The sequence below is a fragment of the Myotis davidii genome, unplaced genomic scaffold, assembly GCF_000327345.1.
Source record: "Myotis davidii unplaced genomic scaffold, ASM32734v1 scaffold1330, whole genome shotgun sequence".
NCBI classification, from domain to species: Eukaryota; Metazoa; Chordata; class Mammalia; order Chiroptera; family Vespertilionidae; genus Myotis; species Myotis davidii.
The window spans coordinates 2,481,480-2,501,907 of NW_006283826.1; the positions used below are offsets into that span (position 1 = coordinate 2,481,480).

A 20,428-nucleotide genomic window follows, 5' to 3' on the forward strand; every position below is an offset into this window, starting at 1 on the left:
AAGAAAATGTATAATTGAAAGCTAGTGTCATGAAACCAGAGGCACCTGCCCTGGTCAAGGCAGTCAGGAAAGGCTACCCTGCAGAAGTGGTATTTAAGTTAAGGTACTAATAAATGATCCTAAATCTTACAAGGAGGAGGAATAAAAATAAACAGCAGAATTACAGTCAGGGAGGGAATGAGGGTAAGGTGTGTGGAGAGCATCCTGATGGAAGAAACACTATGAGCAAAGACCTTGGGGAAGAGTAGAGTTTAATACACTTGAGGAACCAAAAGGTGACTGTTGTGGCAGGAGCAGTGAAGTGTTGGGGGTGGGGTAAGCAGGTGGGGAGAACACTGCTGTGAAGTGAGACTGGAGGAGAGGCTGGTAGTAGACCATGTAGGGAATCTAGTATTTTGATCTATATTAAGAGCAATGGGAAGCCAGTAAATATTAAAACCATAAAGTGATATGACTAGACTTATGGTTTGAAAAGATCACTCTGTCTGAAGTGTGGAGAAGTAAGCAAGATGGTTTAGAGTTAGAACAAATGGTTCATGAAGTGTGGTGCCTGGACCCCCAGTATCAGCATCACCTGGGAACTTGTTAGAAATGCGTATTTCAAATTCCACTCCAGACCCATTGAATCAGAAAATGTACGAGTGGATTAGTAATCTGTTTTAATAAGCATTTCAGATGATTCTACTGTAAAGTTTGAGAATCAATGGGTTAGACTACATATTGATCACAATGTGTGATGAATCAATTTTAAGTTCTAACCATTCTAATGGCAAATTGGTGACTACAGATATTGGTATTCTTACCTCTTTTATTTTTTCCTTACAAATCTTATACTGCTTCTTCTGACTTTCTAAGAAAGTTGTCAAATCTTTCTTCTGCTGGGCCAAGATCTGTTGCTGGAACTTCTTCTCATCTGCTGCAGCTACCTTTGCCTGCAAAAATACCAAATATGATCTTGGATGACTTGTTCTTCACACAGAATTTAGCCATATATATTCTCTAATGCATTGAAAGAATCCATAAATGCTGAATAATGTAATTTTTGAACAAATTATTAATTAAAAACAAAATAAGGAAAAGCCTATTCTGATTTCCCTGTATCTTCAACAAACATTTTATGGGAAAAATATGAAGGAAAACCATAAACACATACATGAAAATATATGGGATGAAAGGTAAACTAACTATAATTATAATAATTTTTTTTTCATATTGTTGACAGCTGAAGGGTTATATTATAAAGATGGATAAACATAACTGGTCAGTTTTATTCTAATAATCTAACTTTAATTGATTAATTATTGCAACTATCAGATTTCACATCTAATATACTAAGCAAAGCTGATGACATTTGATTTCTTAGTTACCTGTCAGAATTTACAACAGTTAGACACCAGGACATTTGGCGGCTTCTTAGTGGATTGAATGCCAAACAAATAAAAGATAACCCAATAAATACTGGTTCCTGAGAGTGAACAAATCTAAATTTTAGGGACCATTCAATGAAGCACTTATGTAGATAAGGTGCTTAAGAATCATGCTTCATGGTTCTTTTTTATATATCTTATCTGATGTTTAGCATCCATGAACAACCATTCTTCCATTATGAATGATCCTCCCCACATATCTACCAAGTCAAATTCCCAAGAAAGAATCTGACTGGTTTATTTAATCAACATCCATGAGACCTCATGGATGGCTAGCTGTTGGTGGAATGCTTCTTCTACAATTCTGTATTTTCCTTTCATGTGGAGAGAGAGAGTCTAATTACTGAAATACCCCTGGCATCCTGTCCCCAGTCACTTCATCCCCAGGGAACACATGTTCACCCTGCTTTTCCACACTTTGTAAATCTTATGGGAGGTGCCAGGGCCTGGGAAGGCAGGCCTGGCTAATTTTGTTCAGTAGGATTAGGCCCATCTTTCTTCACATAGAAATCACTTCTCCCATCTAACATTTATGAGCAATAAAGGTGATAATTTTGACTGTCTGCCTTACCCATCCCTCTGTTTTGAAAATTAGTTAGAATCAGGATGGGGAAGATAAAATGTTCTCTAGAATATTCAAACAATAGCCAGACTAATTACTTGCTACAATTAGTCAGTTGCCCATCCAGAGTCCAATCAGCTGTAGGCAAGGATTATCACCAGCAAAAGGGACTATTTGTAGAGCAATTTTCCTTTGAAGAGGACTGTGGGTGTGGTAGGTACCGTCCAAGTTTCCATAGGTTAACAGGGGTGGGCAAACTTTTTGACTCGAAGGCCACAATGGGTTCTTAAACTGGACCGGAGGGCCGGAACAAAAGCATGGATGGAGTGTTTGTGTGAATTAATATAAATTCAAAGTAAACATCATTACATAAAAGGGTATGGTCTTTTTGTTTTTTAGTTTTATTCATTTCAAACGGCCGGATCCGGCCCGCGGGCCGTAGTTTGCCCATGGCTGGGCTAGAAGCATCTTTTGTCTTTTGTGTGTGTGTGTGTGTGTGTGTGTTTTAATTTTACCCAGGCCAACAGCAAAGGGTTGATGCTCAGAATATATCTGAATAAACAAGAACATGGTATGCACCTTTAGTTACTATATTAACTTTTTAAAAAATATTTTTTATTGATTTTTTACAGAGAGGAAGGGAGAGGGATAGAGAGTTAGAAACATCGATGAGAGAGAAACATCGATCAGCTGCCTCCTGCACACTCCCTACTGGGAATGTGCCCGCAACCAAGGTACATGCCCTTGACTGGAATCGAACCTGGAACTCTTGAGTCTGCAGGCCAATGCTCTATCCACTGAGCCAAACCGGTTAGGGCTACTATATTAACTTTTAAGATAAGTTTAAGTAGCCCCATAAAACCATCCCTACTCCCTCACCAAAGCAATACTGTTCCTTTATCACCAAAAATCACACCCCTCTTGTCTCCTGCTAACTGGCTGGAACAGGCTTGGCAAGACCATGGCACGAAAGCATGCGTACACATACTGACCTCCTTTTCTATGATAGCCACTTGCTTCTTGGCCAGCTTCTCCAGCTCGATGGACGAGTTGTTGGCATGCGTCTCCACCTCCTTCTGTAGCTTGAGGCGGTGCTCGTCCATCTCAGCCTTCAGCTTGTTCTCCAGGGCGATCAGCTGCTTCTGGTGCTGGCGCCGCATCCGCTTATATCCTGACATCTGTTCCCGCAACTCGTTCTCCTGCTCATGCTCATGGATCTGCCGTGTAACCTGATTTGGGTTGGGAAACAGAACTCAGGTGACCAGCTTCACGAAAGGCAAACTTTCAGGCAAAGGAGAAGAACGCTCTGGCATAGTTTTATTTACGTACTATTTCCTGAACATTTACCTGTACCAGGCACTGTGCTGGATGCTCTTCATATACTTTATCTCTGATCCTAAAAACCATCTCACTCACTCATTCATTTTATTCATCTATGAGGTTGACTAATGTTACCACCCCGAGTTTATAGATGAAAAAAAAATTGAGACCTGTGGGGAATTTATTTATTCATTTGGCCAAAATAGATTTACATGTTTTTAATATATCATTATATACAAGAGGTGAGCAAAAGCAGGTTTACAGTTGTGAGTAACATCCTTTTACGTTAATAAAGTTGTTGTAATAATCATAACCTGCATGTCTTTTTCTAGACAAACAACTGTAAACCTACTTTTGCCCGCCTCTGTATATGCTCAAGGTCACGTAGCTAATAAGGAGTGGGGCTGGGATTCAGACCCATTTCTGTCTGATGCCAGAGTAATGCTATTTCCACTACACCCGGGCTTCTCAACCTTGGCACTACTCACATGGGCCTGGATAGTTCTTTGTTGTGGGTGCTGTCCTGTGCACTGTAGGATGTTTGGCAGCATTTCTGACTTACCCACTGGAGTCCAGCAGCACCTCCCAAGTCAAGACAATTAAAAAATGTCTCCAGACATTGCCAAATGTCTCCTGGCCAGAGTAGGGGTGGGGGTGGGGGCATCTCAGTCCCTCTGACTGAGAACCACTGCAACACATCATACTGCTGGGCTGTTTGTTAAGGATTATGTCTCAAACAGTCATAGGAATCTTGAATATCCTTTAAAAAATAGTTAGAACAAGACTTATTTCCTATTCTTAATATGAATTGAGAGAAAGAGAAAGAACTCTCTCCCTTAAATCTTCAGAAGAGATGCTAACAAATTACAATACATCTACTTGCTGTCCTAAAGAGAAAAATGACATTTCTGTGATTTCTTGGACGGCCACTATTCTCATTAGTTTTTCCTTAACCCATTCACAAGTGAATGGCCAACAAACTGAACACTGCAAATGTGAATTTTGATATCTCGTTTCTATTTAACCTATTCTGATTTTTCAGTCCTTCCTTCAATTTATCACCCCTCGTTATTTTCCTGTCAGATTCTCTGTCACTTCCTTCTCTTGTATTTATTTTAGAAAAAAAATTATAACTTTAGTTTTGTTTTTCACTAAGCGATTTAGTCATTCCTATGTACTATTAGCCACTTCTCTTCAATCTAAACCTCAAACACATTTTACTAGAAATTTTCATGCTGCTAGAACTTCTGTCTACTATTTTCAGTTTATGGGTCAAAGTGTATTTTGTACAAAGAACAGTCTGTTTCTCTACTCTTTTTAGAAGGTGTCCCTGCATATTAGACTGAGTCCTCACTATCAAGAGTGCAGTTCTGTAACTGGATAGTATTATCAAAGTACACATTAAACATTAGCCGAACTTTGAAACCTTTCCAGCTGAAACTTACGCTCGGTTTCATATTCATTTCTTTTTTCTAAAGGACAATCCTCTCTAAAGTATGAGGAATAAGAGCAGACAATATTTCAAGACCAAAAAAGGAACATCATCACCAAAGAGGCACCTAACACTCTAAAGATTATTAATAATCTTTTTTGTTATCACAATTTTGTATTTTCTAATGGGCTTATTTCATAATAAAAAAAGAAATAGTTTGAAATATATGTGTATATTTCACTTCATGTTTGTGCCTTCCTGAAGTTCAACTGTAGGGATTAAAAACAATTCTAATCAACAGAAAGGACACCATTTAGTCCTTTCTGAACTCACTTGTTTTTCAGACAAATATGGCAATAAAATGTCTGTTTAAGGGTAATAAGTTTCAGAGATGATTTATCTGTGTACTTTTTTTTTCTTCTTATTTTAGTATTCCTTCTTTAATCAGATTTCCAAAGGTGAGGCATGGCACACTCTAAAGCTATTGAAACTTGCCAGCAGAATGTTAGACTGGTTTGTGGTCAATAAAATAAAATATGGCCATTTCCCTAAACCAGATGGCCTAAAGATAAAACAGAAATGACTTGTGTCAAGAACATTTTTCTATCCTAATTGGTGGGTGAGTCCCTGTGAAAAGGGTGGTCCTACTGCAAACCAGATCATACAATTATGTGGCAGAAACAAATTAAAAAGCTCAACATGCTAGCATTGTATAGCATTAAATTCCAGGAGAGACACTTTGCTTTTAAATGCTTCCCATGATTTGAAAAATCTCCTTAAATTCCTACCATCACCTTCCATTTATACAACCAACTTTCTGAGTTACAAAGTCATTGTCTTTTTAGACACAGATAGTGTTACATTTCTATGTTTAAGCTAGATAGATGACTGTAAATAAAAGTATAACCAGATGTTTCATTTGTAAAGTCTAACATAAAATTTATTTTTTAAAATGTTACCTAGAGTTATGTATGCCTGTGCATTTTTTTACCACTTTATTTTTTAAATATAATTCTTTATTGTTGAAAGCATTACATATGCTCCCTTTACCCACATTGTCCTCTCCCAGCCTGCCCCGCCCCCCAATGCCTGTGCATTTTAAGTTTAAACCTCAGGTCTTATGAATAAACTATTTTGTCAATAAAATAAAAAAGCTCATTATTTTTATTATACTTTATGCTTTAAGATGTGTTTCTCATGCAATTTACCTCTTTAATTTTTATAAAGCCTGGAATTTGAACTAAGATCGTATGGCTCTGAAATTGCCTGAGGAAATTCATATCACCAAAGAAGAAATGAATGAAACTTTCAGTTTTGAGGTAATGAAGGAAATCAACACCCCAAACAATCAAAGCTGAAGAGAGTGGTAAATCCAAATAACAAATTGAATAAGTCTGAAAATGAGAGAAGGTTATAGAAATGTAGGGATTGTCTCACTCATTTATGGATAATAAAGACCATTACATATGTAATACTCTTTGTAATACTTTAAGCAATAAATCAAAAAAAAAAAAAAAGAAAGAAAGAAATGTAGGGACTGTAGTTTTCACAATCCTGAACTCAAATATGTGATCAACTAAAAGTGAGCAGTTTCATCTTGCACACCCAGTAGGTTGCTTGGAGGCAAATCTCATTCCACCCCTTACTTCCATCCCTTAACTGAACTTGGGCAAATTACTTAAGTCAGTTTTCATATGTAAAGAGGAACCACCCCTACAATGAGATCACTGATAAGATAACACTTGTGTCTAGCAAGGTGTCTGACACTTAGGAAATGTTCAGTAGATGCTGGTTCCCTTCCTTCTCCTGCCAGCCTCTGAGTAATCTGTCTCTTTTTCCCTCCACTATGCGTTTCTGGTCATGGGGACATAGGTCAGAAGTGGGTCAAAGAGAAAAGGCAAGTTGAACAATAAAACTGTACTTGTATCCAGGTTGTGGATTATAAGGATGTATAATTTCTGAACTGTTAACTATTCATATACCTAGAATAATATGAAAAAACAAAAACAAAACAAACAAAAACCCATAAAGGAAGACAACATTTTTCAGAAAGTTTTTATAGCCATTCCATTCTACCTGGTTTAATTCCAGCAAATTTTGGACTTACAACACACCGCATCACCCAAAGTGTACTATATGCCTACCAAGTACAGGACATTGCACTAGAAGGCTAATAAGCAACTTACTGAACACAAAAGAGGAGCATGGGGGCTGATAATGTTACCCCCTTAAGAGATCAAAACCAACTTATAGGATTAATTATATGTAAGAATCAAAATAATGCTTATAATAAAACTGGCTACCATCAGAACTTAAAACAAATGAAATTTATAGCCAATTCTTAAAAAGAATATAGTGAGTACATTTTGGCATTAGAATGTTGACATCCCACTCTTTAGAATACCTAGGGGAAAAATATTTTATGTTCATGGGAAAAGTAACAGGCAATTCTAACTTATGCAGAAAAACTGACAAGAAGAACTTTGAAATGCACACTTATAAATCCAAATTCTGATGTGGAAGCAGGGCTGAAAGAGAATTCATTCATTCATTTGTCCATTCATTCATTCAATATTCATTTATTGAAAGTCTTGGGTCATGTGGGATAGGCATACAGATTGGACAGTACAAGAAAAATGGTATCAGTAATGATCTTAGTGAGATTAAGAAGCCAACAAAAAGGAAAGGGGAGATATGCAATATTTTGCTAAGCATCCTCTGATACACTATCCAGGAAGAGAACACCTTTTCAAGCATTTAGAAACAGAAGAGTGGGGTTCAGGAGAGGTGAAACAGTAGCATTTATTGCTGAGGCTCCAATACTTTTATGCTTGTCTATCAAACTCATTCAGGTTCCCAATTTCACAATTAGCTGAATAATCAGGTTGCATTTTTAAAAATCCAAATGAAGACTCCATTTGTATATGAGTTTTTCTACTGAATCTGTAAAACCAATGTCAAATAATCTATATTTGCTTAGATAGATCAATAACTACTTTCTCTTACATGCTTTCCTGGAGCTTGGAAACTAAGAGTTGTAGGTCCTTCTCCCTAATGTGTATTCTAATATAAATTCACCTGTGTGGTAGCATTCCAGTGAGAATTCCTTCATGAGACCAAAAGCTGAATTGTCTCATAGCTATGGTCTTGGTGCTCTTTATATTAACATCTACTATGGGAACAGCCAATGATCCAGGGCATTAGGAAATTTTAAGAAAAAAATGACATCAGATGTAACATCAGCTGAAACACTCTCATGGGTCACTAATCTAATTAAAATATTAGGATCTCCATTCACTAACAATAAAAACTCAAAAGGCAGGTGTCAAAGGCCCAACAAGTCAGTAATTTTGAAGAACTATATAAACTATTCCCTTTTCCAGATAACAAATCAGCCAGATAGGAACTTTCTTACAGAAGAAGAAGAAAGGATAAAATTTAAAAGATTCCATGAAATGCCCTTACTTTTCCTAATTTTTTAAAATAAGGTCAATAATCTTTCTCTGAAATGATTATTATTACATATATAGTTCTAAAGTTTCCTTAAGGTTTCCTCTGGTATCAAGGTTCGCAGTCCTTGTGTCTCCTTCATTAGAAATGCAATTGTTCAGGGTGCGTAATAAAAATCTCAGTTTTAAGGTGCCAAATTAATAAAAAAAACATCCATCAGTAAAACCTATAGTCCATAGGCTTCATATACCTGTCAAGGACCCCATTCAAAAGCACAATATAGAAAGAAATGCTCAGGGGAAAACCACAGAGCTAGGATTCTTTTAGGTATGTAGAAGAGATAGGCTGATAAAACAAATTTGAGGAACCATAATTTATTTTTTCAATTTGCAAGCCTATTTAAAACATTTACATATCACTTATTTATCTAGTAATTGAAAAGCTCATTTCTAAATTTCTCTCTTTTGCTGCTCACTTTTGGATCACTCTGTGGCTTATTACCACTTTTACTAGAAGACTGTAAAGAAAGACTAAAACCAAAATCAATCAATATACTATTGTTATCAATTATAAGAAATGAAGAGAGGGTTCAACAGTGATTTGTTTGTTATACTAGACCTTCATTTCCCCATGATTTTACTCTTACTTTTATGTTATTTAAGTAATTTTAGTCCTTTTTCATTTGGGTTGGGATCCATGAAAAATGGATAAGATTCATAATATATTTTTAAAAATTAGAGTATTCTTTTTGATATTCCAGTGTCCTAATTTATATATTCTGATTGAAATTAGTCTTTAAAATAATATAATTGGTAGTAGAACTTAAGTACTTGGTAATATACATTGAAATATCCATGCCAATAGTTAGACTGTCCAAAACGGGATGTGGAATCATACCACTTTTCCCTTCCATTATTTCTTTTCTCTCTCTAAAAGCCACTAGATACAAATACCACTAAACTCTGATAAACTCCCATCAATCCCACTGTGATTCCCAAAACATTACATTTGAAGAGGGTTTTCCACAAAACAAAACAAAAAACCCAACTTACTTTGTGGCTACAGCAACAGCCTATTAGCTACTCTTTTTAACTTAATATAGGGGCAGAGGCCTTTTAGCAAATCAAAAGTCCACCAGAGAGACAGATCCCAGCTGTTCTCAGGAGGGGCACTATGAAGCCTGTAGAAGTCAGAAGGGTTCCTGAGGACATTGCCCACAGCCCTGAGGTGGCCTAGTAGGGAAGCAGCTTTCATTTTCCACAGAGAGGGAGACTGTGATGGCTGATATACACAGAGCAACGCCGGGTGAGCTCACAAATGCAAGCGTAAGATCATTCTGGCATGGCAGTAGTAGTATCTTACTTACTAGGAGGTAGGAGAGGTCATGAATATATGATGTGGGAATGAGGGTGTGGCAAGTGAGAAGAGCAGAGAACCTGCCCTCGAGAGGGGAAATCCACTTGGTATAATGTCTGCTTCACATTCAAAACCTGCTATGGTGCTCTGATTCTCAGTGGTTGTTCATCTTTTTCCTCTCATTTCAACATGAACAGGTCTGAATAAGGTTACAAGTCTCACAAGAGTCGGTGGTAAGTAGTAACATTCCATAAATACCATATTTCTTCTTTTGTCAGATATCGTGGCATGAAGATATTTATTATTTAATATTTCATGCTTTATTTAGACTCAGAAGCATGTTTTTAAGGTGCTTAACAATCACTAGCAAATACATAGTGGACATTTTAAGATCTCCATTACACAGTATAGCATTCATTTAAAATGAAAAATTGTTCATTAAAGAGATTACAAAGAACTTCTATACAAAGGAACTTACAAACAGGCTTATTATTTATAAGGAGTCTACATTAAATTGCTTGCTTTTAAATAGCAGCAGGCATAGCAATATGTGGGTACTTTAAGTCCCGTTTTCCTTATATTTGGGTTTTTAAAGATTATAATCCATTATTAATTCCAAAGATAATCGAAGCCTCATAAAGACTTGGGAAATAAAAGGCAAATCAGGTTTAAAAAATAGGACAAGAAAAATAATCATTTCTGGGTCGGCCTTGGATGATGTCATCATAGGTTCTAAATGTAATAGCCAGGCAGTGTACACTAACTCTTCCTGCACATGTAACCTCTAACATCAATTTGGGCAAAACAACTAATATTTCAATAATTTTTTGGCCGAGAAATGAGATTCAGAAGCAAAAGATTAAAGACAGTTTAGAGTGCCAAGGATGAAACGATATGAGTGTGTGTGTGTGTGTGTGTGTGTGTGTGTGTGTGTGTGTGAACGCGCACGCGCACGCGCTGGGGACCAAGGGGAGGAGGCATGAAAACTAACTCTTCCAGCACACACCCCTTTTGCTACTACAAGGGCATCCAGCAATCACATTTGCAATAGTAAAAATGCTGAAGGATCCTACAGTATTTTTTCTTCCACAACCATCCCTATCCTCTCCTACAAAGCCCTTCTTGCTTTATTGGTGCCGGGAAATTCTTCAGGGGTTAAATGGGGAAGTGCAGCCACTACCATTGTTGCAATAAATAAATGAATGAACCAGAACGAACCAGCAATCCATCCCTAGGAAGCAAGTTATCTTATTTTCTACAATTATACACAGTAGCTGGCAACCATATATTTGAAAAAATTGTGTTTTACCTTTTGATATCTGTGTATACATTATTGATATATATGAATCTATATAAAAAGAAGCTTAGTGCCCTGCATACACATACATCAAATCCTTCTAAAATATTTTTAGCATTATTATTTTACTGAAAAGACAGTTCTTTAAAAATTAGATATAATAGCAATTTCATCTTAAAGGCCTTTTATTTTGCACATACAACATATATAAATACACACACACACACACACACACACACACACACACACACACAAAGGTTCCCCCCCACCCCCCATGCCGTAGACAATGCTAAAATATCTGAGATCAGGTTGCTATGCCAACAGATTTTTTCTAAAATGAATAAAATTATTAGGAGGGAGAAAACATTCTTGACTCCTTTCCTCCCATCCATGAAGCCGAGAGAGGCTCAGGGAGGGCGAGAGGCTGCCAGATGGGGAGGAGGGGAAGGAAGGGAAGGTGAGTAGAGGGGTGTTTGCTTACCAAAGATGCTGATTTGATCGTGGCAAAGCGCTCTCTGTTCCGGTAGTGGAGGGCCTGGCTCTGAACTGACTGGGTAGGCCGTGGCTCAGGCCTGGGATCGCCGTGGCCCGCCTCATCCCTTATGAATACATGATCCTGCAGAAATGGATAAAAACAAGGAGAAAGTCCAGCTGTGCTCTTTCCTCGCCGGCTGCCTCTCTCTCACCCCTCTTTCTGCACAAGCACTGCTGTTTGAAATGCATAGTTTAGCTCTCTGCTAGTCCCCGCAGCTCCCACGGTACAAAATGAATAAGCAACACATTGCAGCCTTCAGTTAGGAATGTCAGCTGATCGCTAGTGGGATGCCTTCTGAATCCCTGGCAGGCTTTTTCTTTACCTCCAGAATCACATATATGCAAAAGAAAAAAAGAATAGAAAAAACAATGCCATGTACAGACTCCTTAGAACAGTTTGTTTAAAACGCTGTAACCAAATAATTCCTTTAAAAATGTCATGTCCACGTCTAGCAAGGAGGATGCTGGTTGCTTTTAACATAAAAGCGAGCCTCCGCCTCATTCCCTTGAAAGATCTGCTTTCTCAATTTAATTTTATTTGCGCTCTGTTCGGTAGGATCATCGTTCTGCCTAGAACCAGGGTAGGCTTGTGCTGAACTGCCTCTCTGTCTTGTGCTGAGAAGATTCGGCAGTCACTGAGGGATCCTGCTTTCCAGTCATGATCGTACACAGTTCTAGCACCTTCTCTCTACAGCTTCTGAAAGGATTTTTTTTTTTTTTTAGATTTAAAGAGACAGGCATACAATTTTAACCAAATGATAGTTTCACAAATTCTTCCTCAACTCAGTCTCGGTATGCTCACCAGTGTGAGAGAAGCTGGAATTTAATGCCCTTGACTGATTTAATCAAGCCCATGCTTCTTGATAGGCAAAGGTGATTAGTCTTATTGTAACACCCAGTGAAAAATAACACTCCCTGGAAGGACAGCAATGGATGTTTCTTAAATGCAACTGAGATGACTTTTAAAGGGGAAAATGCTTTCAAAGGGTGATGTGTCTCTCCATAAAAGATGGAGTGGTCAGTCTGTAAGTAGGTCTGACCCTGCAGAAAAGAGACTATAATAATTAATAGCTCAAAAACATGTACAACCATGGGGGATTTTTAAATAGTACATGTTCAGGATAGTGAAGGAGAAATTAATTCTCTTATTTCCCTAAGGGTTTAGGAGAAACCATTTGTGAAAATTCAGTTTTGCATTTTGCCCATGACTACTTGAATTTTTTTTAATAATTGCCCTTTCCTTCATTAGCAAATAAAAGTAAAGGTTTAGAAAATATAAAATTTTATTATATACTCTAAAATGTTGATAAGTCAAAACACATATATTCCTTGAGGGACATTAAATTTTACATCTACGTTTTTATGTAAAAGCCAAGAGCCAAGATTAAATTTATCATTGGGCTGCTTTTCTTTATCCTTTTTATAAATTTAGAATGCTTCAGAATGTTGGGATGGTAGCTCCCATTATATCTATATTTAGAGATTTTTTTCAATTTACTGTATGGTGATCTATTTAAAAAAAATAATTAAGGGACCCTAAATGCCATTGAGGGCACATATATCAAATTTAAGGGATGTTCTACTATACTACTGTGCCATAAGATAGCCACTAGCCACATAGATATTTAAATTAAGTTACAATGTAAAAATTCAGTTCTTAAGTCACACCGGCTATGTTTCAGGGAGACACTAATTATGGCTACCATATTGAATGGTGCAGATATCATTTCCATCACTGCAAAAAGTACTGTTAGTGCTGAAGATTAAAAATGCATTTAACCCATATTTTTCAATTTTGTAAAATAAATAGGTCAGTTAAATTTTTTCAATGTTATTTTCTGGGAAATCTAAACTCTTATTTCACAGGGAAAAGAAAGATTAGGTGTGGGACTGAAATTTATGCACTAAATTTAGGTTCTAGAGAAAAAGCCACCATTCATGTTGCTGAATATTCATTAACAAATTACATTTACCTCCAAAATTGATCTTTCTTAATATTGCAGTACCAGAAAAGCAAGAAGCTTTTAAATGCCAGCAACCAGAAGAGATAGACTAGGTAGAGAGAGGCCTGAGGACTCAGTTTTTGGTGAGGATTAGTTAGATAACATTAAGTGCATCGACTGAGATCTCAAATGATGTGGCAACCATTGTTTCAAATTGTTATGACTTGATTTATAATGATAATCAGTGACACTAGAATCCACACTCCTCACATAATACAATAAAACAAAACAAATTTATGTGCAAATATGTATAATTTTAATATTATTACTTTAATTTCTCTCATAAAAATGAACACGTTTGAATTAGGATCCAGCTTATCAAATTAAAAGTCACATTCTATTAGCTAAGTTTTTAAACTCAAGGATCTTGGAATACACTGGACAAATTAAAACTTAAAATCATAGTGATTTTATTTGACACATAGCTAATTAAATAACCCAGTAAGGTCTATTTTTAAAATAATGCTATTTTAGAAGTTAGTCTGAAGAATACGTATAAAATTTTAATATACTCTAATATAATGCTGTTTCTTTACTTACTACCCTTATTTTTTCTTTTAAAAAAGAGTTTTTAATTTTCCGTAGCAGTTTCATAACAGATGACCAACATTAAGGTATGCAAGAGAACCCAAAATGGGACAAACGAGTAGGTATTTATTTCAAGTACATAGGAAAGTGAATTTTAAAATAGTCAATTCCTTTGCATAAAACAAGTTCAAAACTCTGAAGACAACTTAAATAATGAATCCATGAAAATGGGGAAATGTGACTTGAGAAGCAAGTATGAGCAAATTAAACTATCAACTTCACCAGGGTATACTGTCTGTTGGTTATTGTCCCTTTAAGTAGCAAGCAGTCCCTTTGAAAATGACTATACTTGGCTCTCAGTTTCTGAATTAAACACATTTTAAGGCTAATAGTGGAAAAGGTCAGTTTGCTATTTTATGCAGTTAGGCACCTATGAAGATTATTTACAAATGATGGGAGGGCCATCTTCTTTGATGTTAAAGAATGATTTTAGAATATGAAGAACAATTATCATGTTCTACTTTATCAAGACAAAATAGCCCTGGCCAGTGTGGCTCAGTTGGTTGGAGTGTTGTCCCATACACTGAAAGGTTGTGCGTTTGATTTCTGGTTAGGGCACATACCTAGATATGGGTTTTGCGGTAAGGGCGTGTATGGGAGTAAACTGATCAATGCTTCTCTCTCTCTAAAATAATAATAATAATTAAAAAAAAGCCATGTCTGTCCTGACTGGTTTGGCTCAGTGGATAGAGCGTCGACCTGCAGACTCAAGGGTCCCAGGTTCGATTCCAGTCAAGGGCATGTACCTTGGTTGCAGGCATATACCCAGTAGGAATGTGCAGGAGGCAGCTGATCGATGTTTCTCTCTCATTGATGTTTCTGGCTCTCTATCCCTCTCCCTTCCGCTCTGTAAAAAATCAATAAAATATATTAAAAAAACACATATCCTTGGGTGATTTTAATTGTTTTCAAAACAATTAAAAAATATTGCTTAAAAAACACAAAATATATATCTTAGTTATAATTTATCTTTAAAACATTATCATCCGGGAACAAACAAACTAGCTTTTTGAAATACCAATATGATCTGGGACCAGTTTTAAGTAAATCTATGTTAACTTGGTAAATTTATAACATTCTTTCATCATAAGTAATAAAACTTCTTCAGATTAAAAAACAAGCTGGTGTAATATCTGTTCCAAATCTTCAGTCAAAAGAATTGAACTTTTATACAACACAGTGAAGTGTGTGAAACCTGAGGCACACACTTTTTACTATTATACCCTGGACAAGGGGCTTTATGTTTAGAAGTTTTCCCTAAGTGTCTGAATAGTTATGCTTCCAAATTGAAGATTTATGGTGTAGCCCCTTGTTTAGAGCTTAACTCAAAATTAATTCTAGAAATCACTCCTATCAACTCTAAGTTTTGGATATGCCTTTATCACACTACTCAACACATTTACTTATCTGTCTATGCAAGAAATTGTGGGAGTTTTGAAGGCAGAGGAAACGTGGTTTGAAAAAATCTCAGTCATTCTAGCACCTAGCATATTGGTTAATAACTAGGTATTCAGTAAATGTTTGCTGGATAAGTAAGCTCTAGAATATAGGCCTGAGATGTTAGAAAAATGGCATTTTCTCTTATATTATTTAACAAAATTCAAATCTGTATTTCACAAAAACCTGTCACTCTATACTCCAAGAAAGTTGTAAAATAGTGACACACACACACACACACACACACACACACACACCCTTTACATGGCGGGGGAAGGGGACATAAAAAATGGCTTTTATCTGGTGTCAAGAAACCTTTCTATAGATTCCAACACTTTTCATGCTGTGGAGAAAGGATCAGCAAACCCACCATCTCTCTTTTGTTTTGTTCATTTCAAAATTATTAAATTACTGCCTAAGCAGGTATAGCTGTCAAAACCTGGGGATAGAGGAAGGGGAGAAGTTGGGAAAGAATACCTTAAGCTGGAGGGATAGCCATTAGGGAGAAAAATGACTAGCAGAACGCTGAGGATACAGATGTTACTATAGAGAGGGGGTTTGCAGAGTGATCGGTTTAAGAAACATTACCTTCATATGTTAATTTACTTTTACTTTGCCAAGTGTGAGTTGAAGAGTCAAAGAACCTGCCCTGCTCTTCAGCAAAAATAATAGGAAAGGCCACTGAAGCAAGGGAACATTAAACTAGAACATCCTGTTCCCTCAAGGATATTTCTTTCTTTTTTTTTCTTCTACGAAATTGGTCAGAGCTGTTCTTTTTTTAAAGAAGGGGGCGCGGGGAATGACTAATAAGAAGGGCCAAGTAAAGCTTTAGGAGTTAGGATAGAATGATTTTTAGAAATAATCGGTGAAAGGGGGCTATGATGACTAGAGTTCTTTAGGGATATCTAAAATAATGAATAAATGCAGAAAAACTTTTAATATATTAAAATGTAATGAGCTATATGAATAGAAGGCAGCAGCAGGCAAAGATAAGTAATTTTAGACTTAAACAAAATAAAGTATACCTTTTAGTTAACAAATTCAGAAAACAGACTTTGTTGCTCTCTCTATTCCCACTTAAAATAGTGGCTTAGACTTTGCTGCTTAGGATGCTATTAAAATCTGTTTGCTACTGCTATATACACAGTGATTTTAAGGAGTAGAGTGGAGGCTCAGAAGTAGGTTAGGTGATAGCCAAAAACTAACCTGGATTAAAACTTTGCACTGTAACCACTTGTGAATAATCAAGAATTAGGGTGCAGAGTTGTGTCCTATAACAGTTCACAAAACATTCATTGAGTGCTTATTATGTGACAGACACTGCTGGGCAGTAGGTGATGAGAGAGGTCCTGCCAGTCGGGAGAAATGGTGATATTCTTGTTATTGGAAAAAGCAGCATGCCAACACTAGCCAGGGGAAAATAAGTAAGTGCCTGAAGTTAATTTTGTCAGAATATACGTTTAGATTTATCAAACCATTCTTGCTCAAAAGGAAGATTCGATTAGGATCCTTCCAGGGCCTGGGAAAGACCAGAGTAGAGGCAAAGACTGGAGAGGAAGAAGTAACCTGAAATTCTGATGTCAGAGGAAATTTTCAATGTCCCACTTTACATTTTTGGGGCTTAATCTGAGATAGAACTGTCCTGCTAAACTCAGGGCATCTTTACAGAGCAGTTAATTGCAAGTCACACTCTTACTAGGTATATGTAGCCTTTAAAAGTTTACTTCCTTGCTTGGCTGGTGTAGCTCAGTGGTTGAGTATTGACCTATGAACCAGGAGGTCATGGTGGTCATTTCTGGTCAGGGCACATGCCTGGATTGTGGGCTTGATTCCCAGCAGGGGGCATGCAGGAGGCAGCCAATCAATGATTCTCTCATCATTGATGTATCTCTCTCTTTTCCTCTCCCTTCCTCTCTGAAAGCAATAATAAAAAAAAAATTACTCCCTATTTAAAATGATAATCTATTTCATATCTATGACTTGACTAATTTAGGGTATGTTTGCTTGATTGCAACCATCCAGGGGAGCAAAAAATTTTCCACCCTTATTCTTGGATGTTCATATTTATTAAGTATGTTCTTATTGAGTATTATTATTGGAGAAACTCTATTCACTTAAGTCTCTCAAACCATAAAGATAATTCTTAAGATTATTTAACCCTTTTAATCATTATACTTAGTGAACCAAAATAGCATAATGTTTAGCTATCAATGATTCTCTCTCATAATTGATGTTTCTATCTCTCCTTCTCCCTTCCTCTCTGAAATCAATAAAAATATATTTTTTAAAATGAAAAGAAAATGGGATAATAAGATAATGGATAGAACATTGTTTATAATATAATTTAGTGATATATAGGCTTTACTAAGATTCTGGACCTGGACTCATACAAAACTGGTAAATCTTTTGCATAACAATACTGATTGCTTTTTTTCTAAATAATCTTTGTGGTCACAAATGATGATAGACTCAGAAGTACACCACCTCTTTTAAGGAAGGACATACTGCTGGCAGTGGTCTTTGGCTGTCAGTCTTTGAGGAACTGCTTCGGCTGCAGAGGGCAGCCTTGCCCAAGTTCATACTCTCCCCAGGTTGCTCATTTCATTGACTGATCTAGGTTGGGGTATCAAGGCCTGGCCATTCTGGCCCAACTCTAAAGAACCATTTTAACTCCAGAGCTCCCTGGGAAGTTGATTGAGGCTGCCATTGGGCCTACATCTCAGTTCAGCTTTGCCTTCTGATAAATGTTGCTTCCTTCTCTTCCCTTCTAGAGGTATCCATCCCAAAAGAAATGCCTAATAAATTTTAAAAACCTGTTGTGATAAATCATCTCAGCTCTACTTCCTGGAGAATCCAACCTGTGACATCAGTGTTACTTACATGTAATAGACTGTACTTAGCATCCCATCTACTTGGAGAAAGAGGGACTGATCACAGGAGGGGCTTTTCGAAAACAAAACAAAATAAAACAAAAACCCAACCCTTTTGCAAGTGAAATCTTAAGTGGAGTCCAAATATATAATGTAAGAGATGAAGCAGAACTTGTCCTGGGTGAGGTGTGGATAAGGCTTGCTCCCGAGCTACCTCTACAAAATAGCTTGAGGGTCATATTAGAGATTTGCTTCTTTAAATATTATAGGAATTGAAGCACAAAATTTTAGAGCTGGAAGGGATCTTTGAAATCATACAGAACAACTCCTAATTTTACAGATGGAGTAACTGAGGCCCAAAGAGGTTTGTGACTTATCCAAAGTAAAGAAAAATTAACAGTGGCAGATAGGATTATAAACTAGTTTCCTCATTCCTATAGTCTATTATATAAATTGTTTCACTGAGAGTTTCAGATCCTATTTCATTTATGTTCTTAAGTGAAAAACTTTTAGGAATTCAAATGAACCAACAAATATAAACTAAATATTTTTTTTTGTTTCTATTGTGTTTAAAGATGAAATATTTTTAAGCACAGGCATACCGTATTTAACATTAAGGTTTCACATATAATATGTTCTATTTTATAGTCTGCTTATATGTATTTTCCTCTTTTTATTGTGGTAAAATACATATTAAACTTACCATGTTAATAATTTTTAAGTATACAGTTCAGTATATACTGTACTGAAACTCTATACCCATTAAACAATAACTCCCCATTTCTCTCCTCTCCCGAGGCCCTGGCAACCACCATTCTACTTTCTGTCTCTATGATTTTGACTACCCTAAGTATGTAAGTGCAATCATACATTTGTCTTTGTGAGTAACATATTTCACTTAGCATAATGTCCCCATGGTTCATCCATGTTGTAGCACATGTAAGATTTCCTTTCTGTCCTAGCTGGTTTGGCTCGGTGGATAGAGCATTGGCCTGTGGACTGAAGGGTCCTGGGTTTGACTCCAGTCAAGGGCACATGCCTGGGTTGCGGGCTCGATCCTCAGTGTGGGGCATGCAGGAGGCAGCTGATCAATGATTCTCTCTAATCGTTGATGTTTCTGTCTCCCCCTCTCCCTTCCATTCAGAAATCAATAATATATATAAAAGATTTCATTTCTTTTTTAAAGCTGAATAATATTTCATTGTATGTATGTACCACATTTTGCTTATCCATTCATCCACTGATGGACACTTGGGTTGCTTCCATGTTTTAGCTAATGTGAACAATGCTATTATGAATAGGGGTGTACAGACATTTCTTTGAGATCCTGCTTTCAATTCTTTTGGGTATGTACCCAGAGTAGAATGAGTTAACTCATTCAAAGTTTTATTTGAAAAGGTTTTTCAATTTTCTTCCATCACATTTCCTCTATCTCATAAGAAAAAAAGAAATACATTACATAACTTAATTCTACCTGACAAACATTTTTGTGTGTGTGTGGACCAAATACAACTACCTTTTACTTCAAAATATAAATTAACATTTATTCTTCTTAAGTGATTGCACCAGGGAGGAAAAAGTATTAAAAGACCCACATCATCACAAGAAAGCTCTATACCAGCATGCCAAAATTAAAATGAAAACCCTCAATGAATTTGAGACCAGGGTCTTCTTTCTTTTTCTTTTTTTTAAAAAATATATTTTATTAATTTTTTACAGAGAGGAAGGGAGAGGGATGGAGAGTTAGAAACATCAATGAGAGAGAAACATCGATCAGCTGCCTCCTGTACACCCCCTACGGGGGATGAGAGAGACAGGGATGGAGAGTTAGAAACATCCATGAGAGAGAAACATCGATCAGCTGCCTCCTGTACAACCCCTACTGGGGATGTGCCTGCAACCAAGGTACATGCCCTTGACCAGAATCGAACCTGGGACCCTTCAGTCCGCAGGCTGATGCTCTATCCACCGAGCCAAACCAGTTAGGGCAAGGGTCTTCTTTCTTATTGATTATACCAGTAGCATCTTTCTTCTAATTTTGGGTTCCCATTTAAGAGGTTCTGGAGGAAAAAAGTCCAACAGAATGTCTCTTCTTTTTGTATCTATACCCATGGAGCCTCAGAGGAAATAGAAAGGAAAGAGCCAGATGTCA

The 20,428-nt window shown here is 36.7% G+C and overlaps 1 protein-coding gene across 1 annotated transcript in view; it reads right to left on the reverse strand.

Annotated features, from left to right (window-relative positions):
• TAOK3 (TAO kinase 3) overlaps window positions 1-20,428 on the reverse strand; it is a 148,670-nt gene that overhangs the window by 22,074 nt on the left and 106,168 nt on the right. Inside the window, exons 14-16 of the mRNA XM_006754140.2 lie at window positions 11,326-11,460; window positions 2,982-3,218; window positions 804-932 (exon numbers count right to left, since the gene is read on the reverse strand). Coding sequence (XP_006754203.1) covers window positions 804-932; window positions 2,982-3,218; window positions 11,326-11,460 — 501 coding nt within the window. The remainder of the gene's footprint in view (window positions 1-803; window positions 933-2,981; window positions 3,219-11,325; window positions 11,461-20,428) is intronic.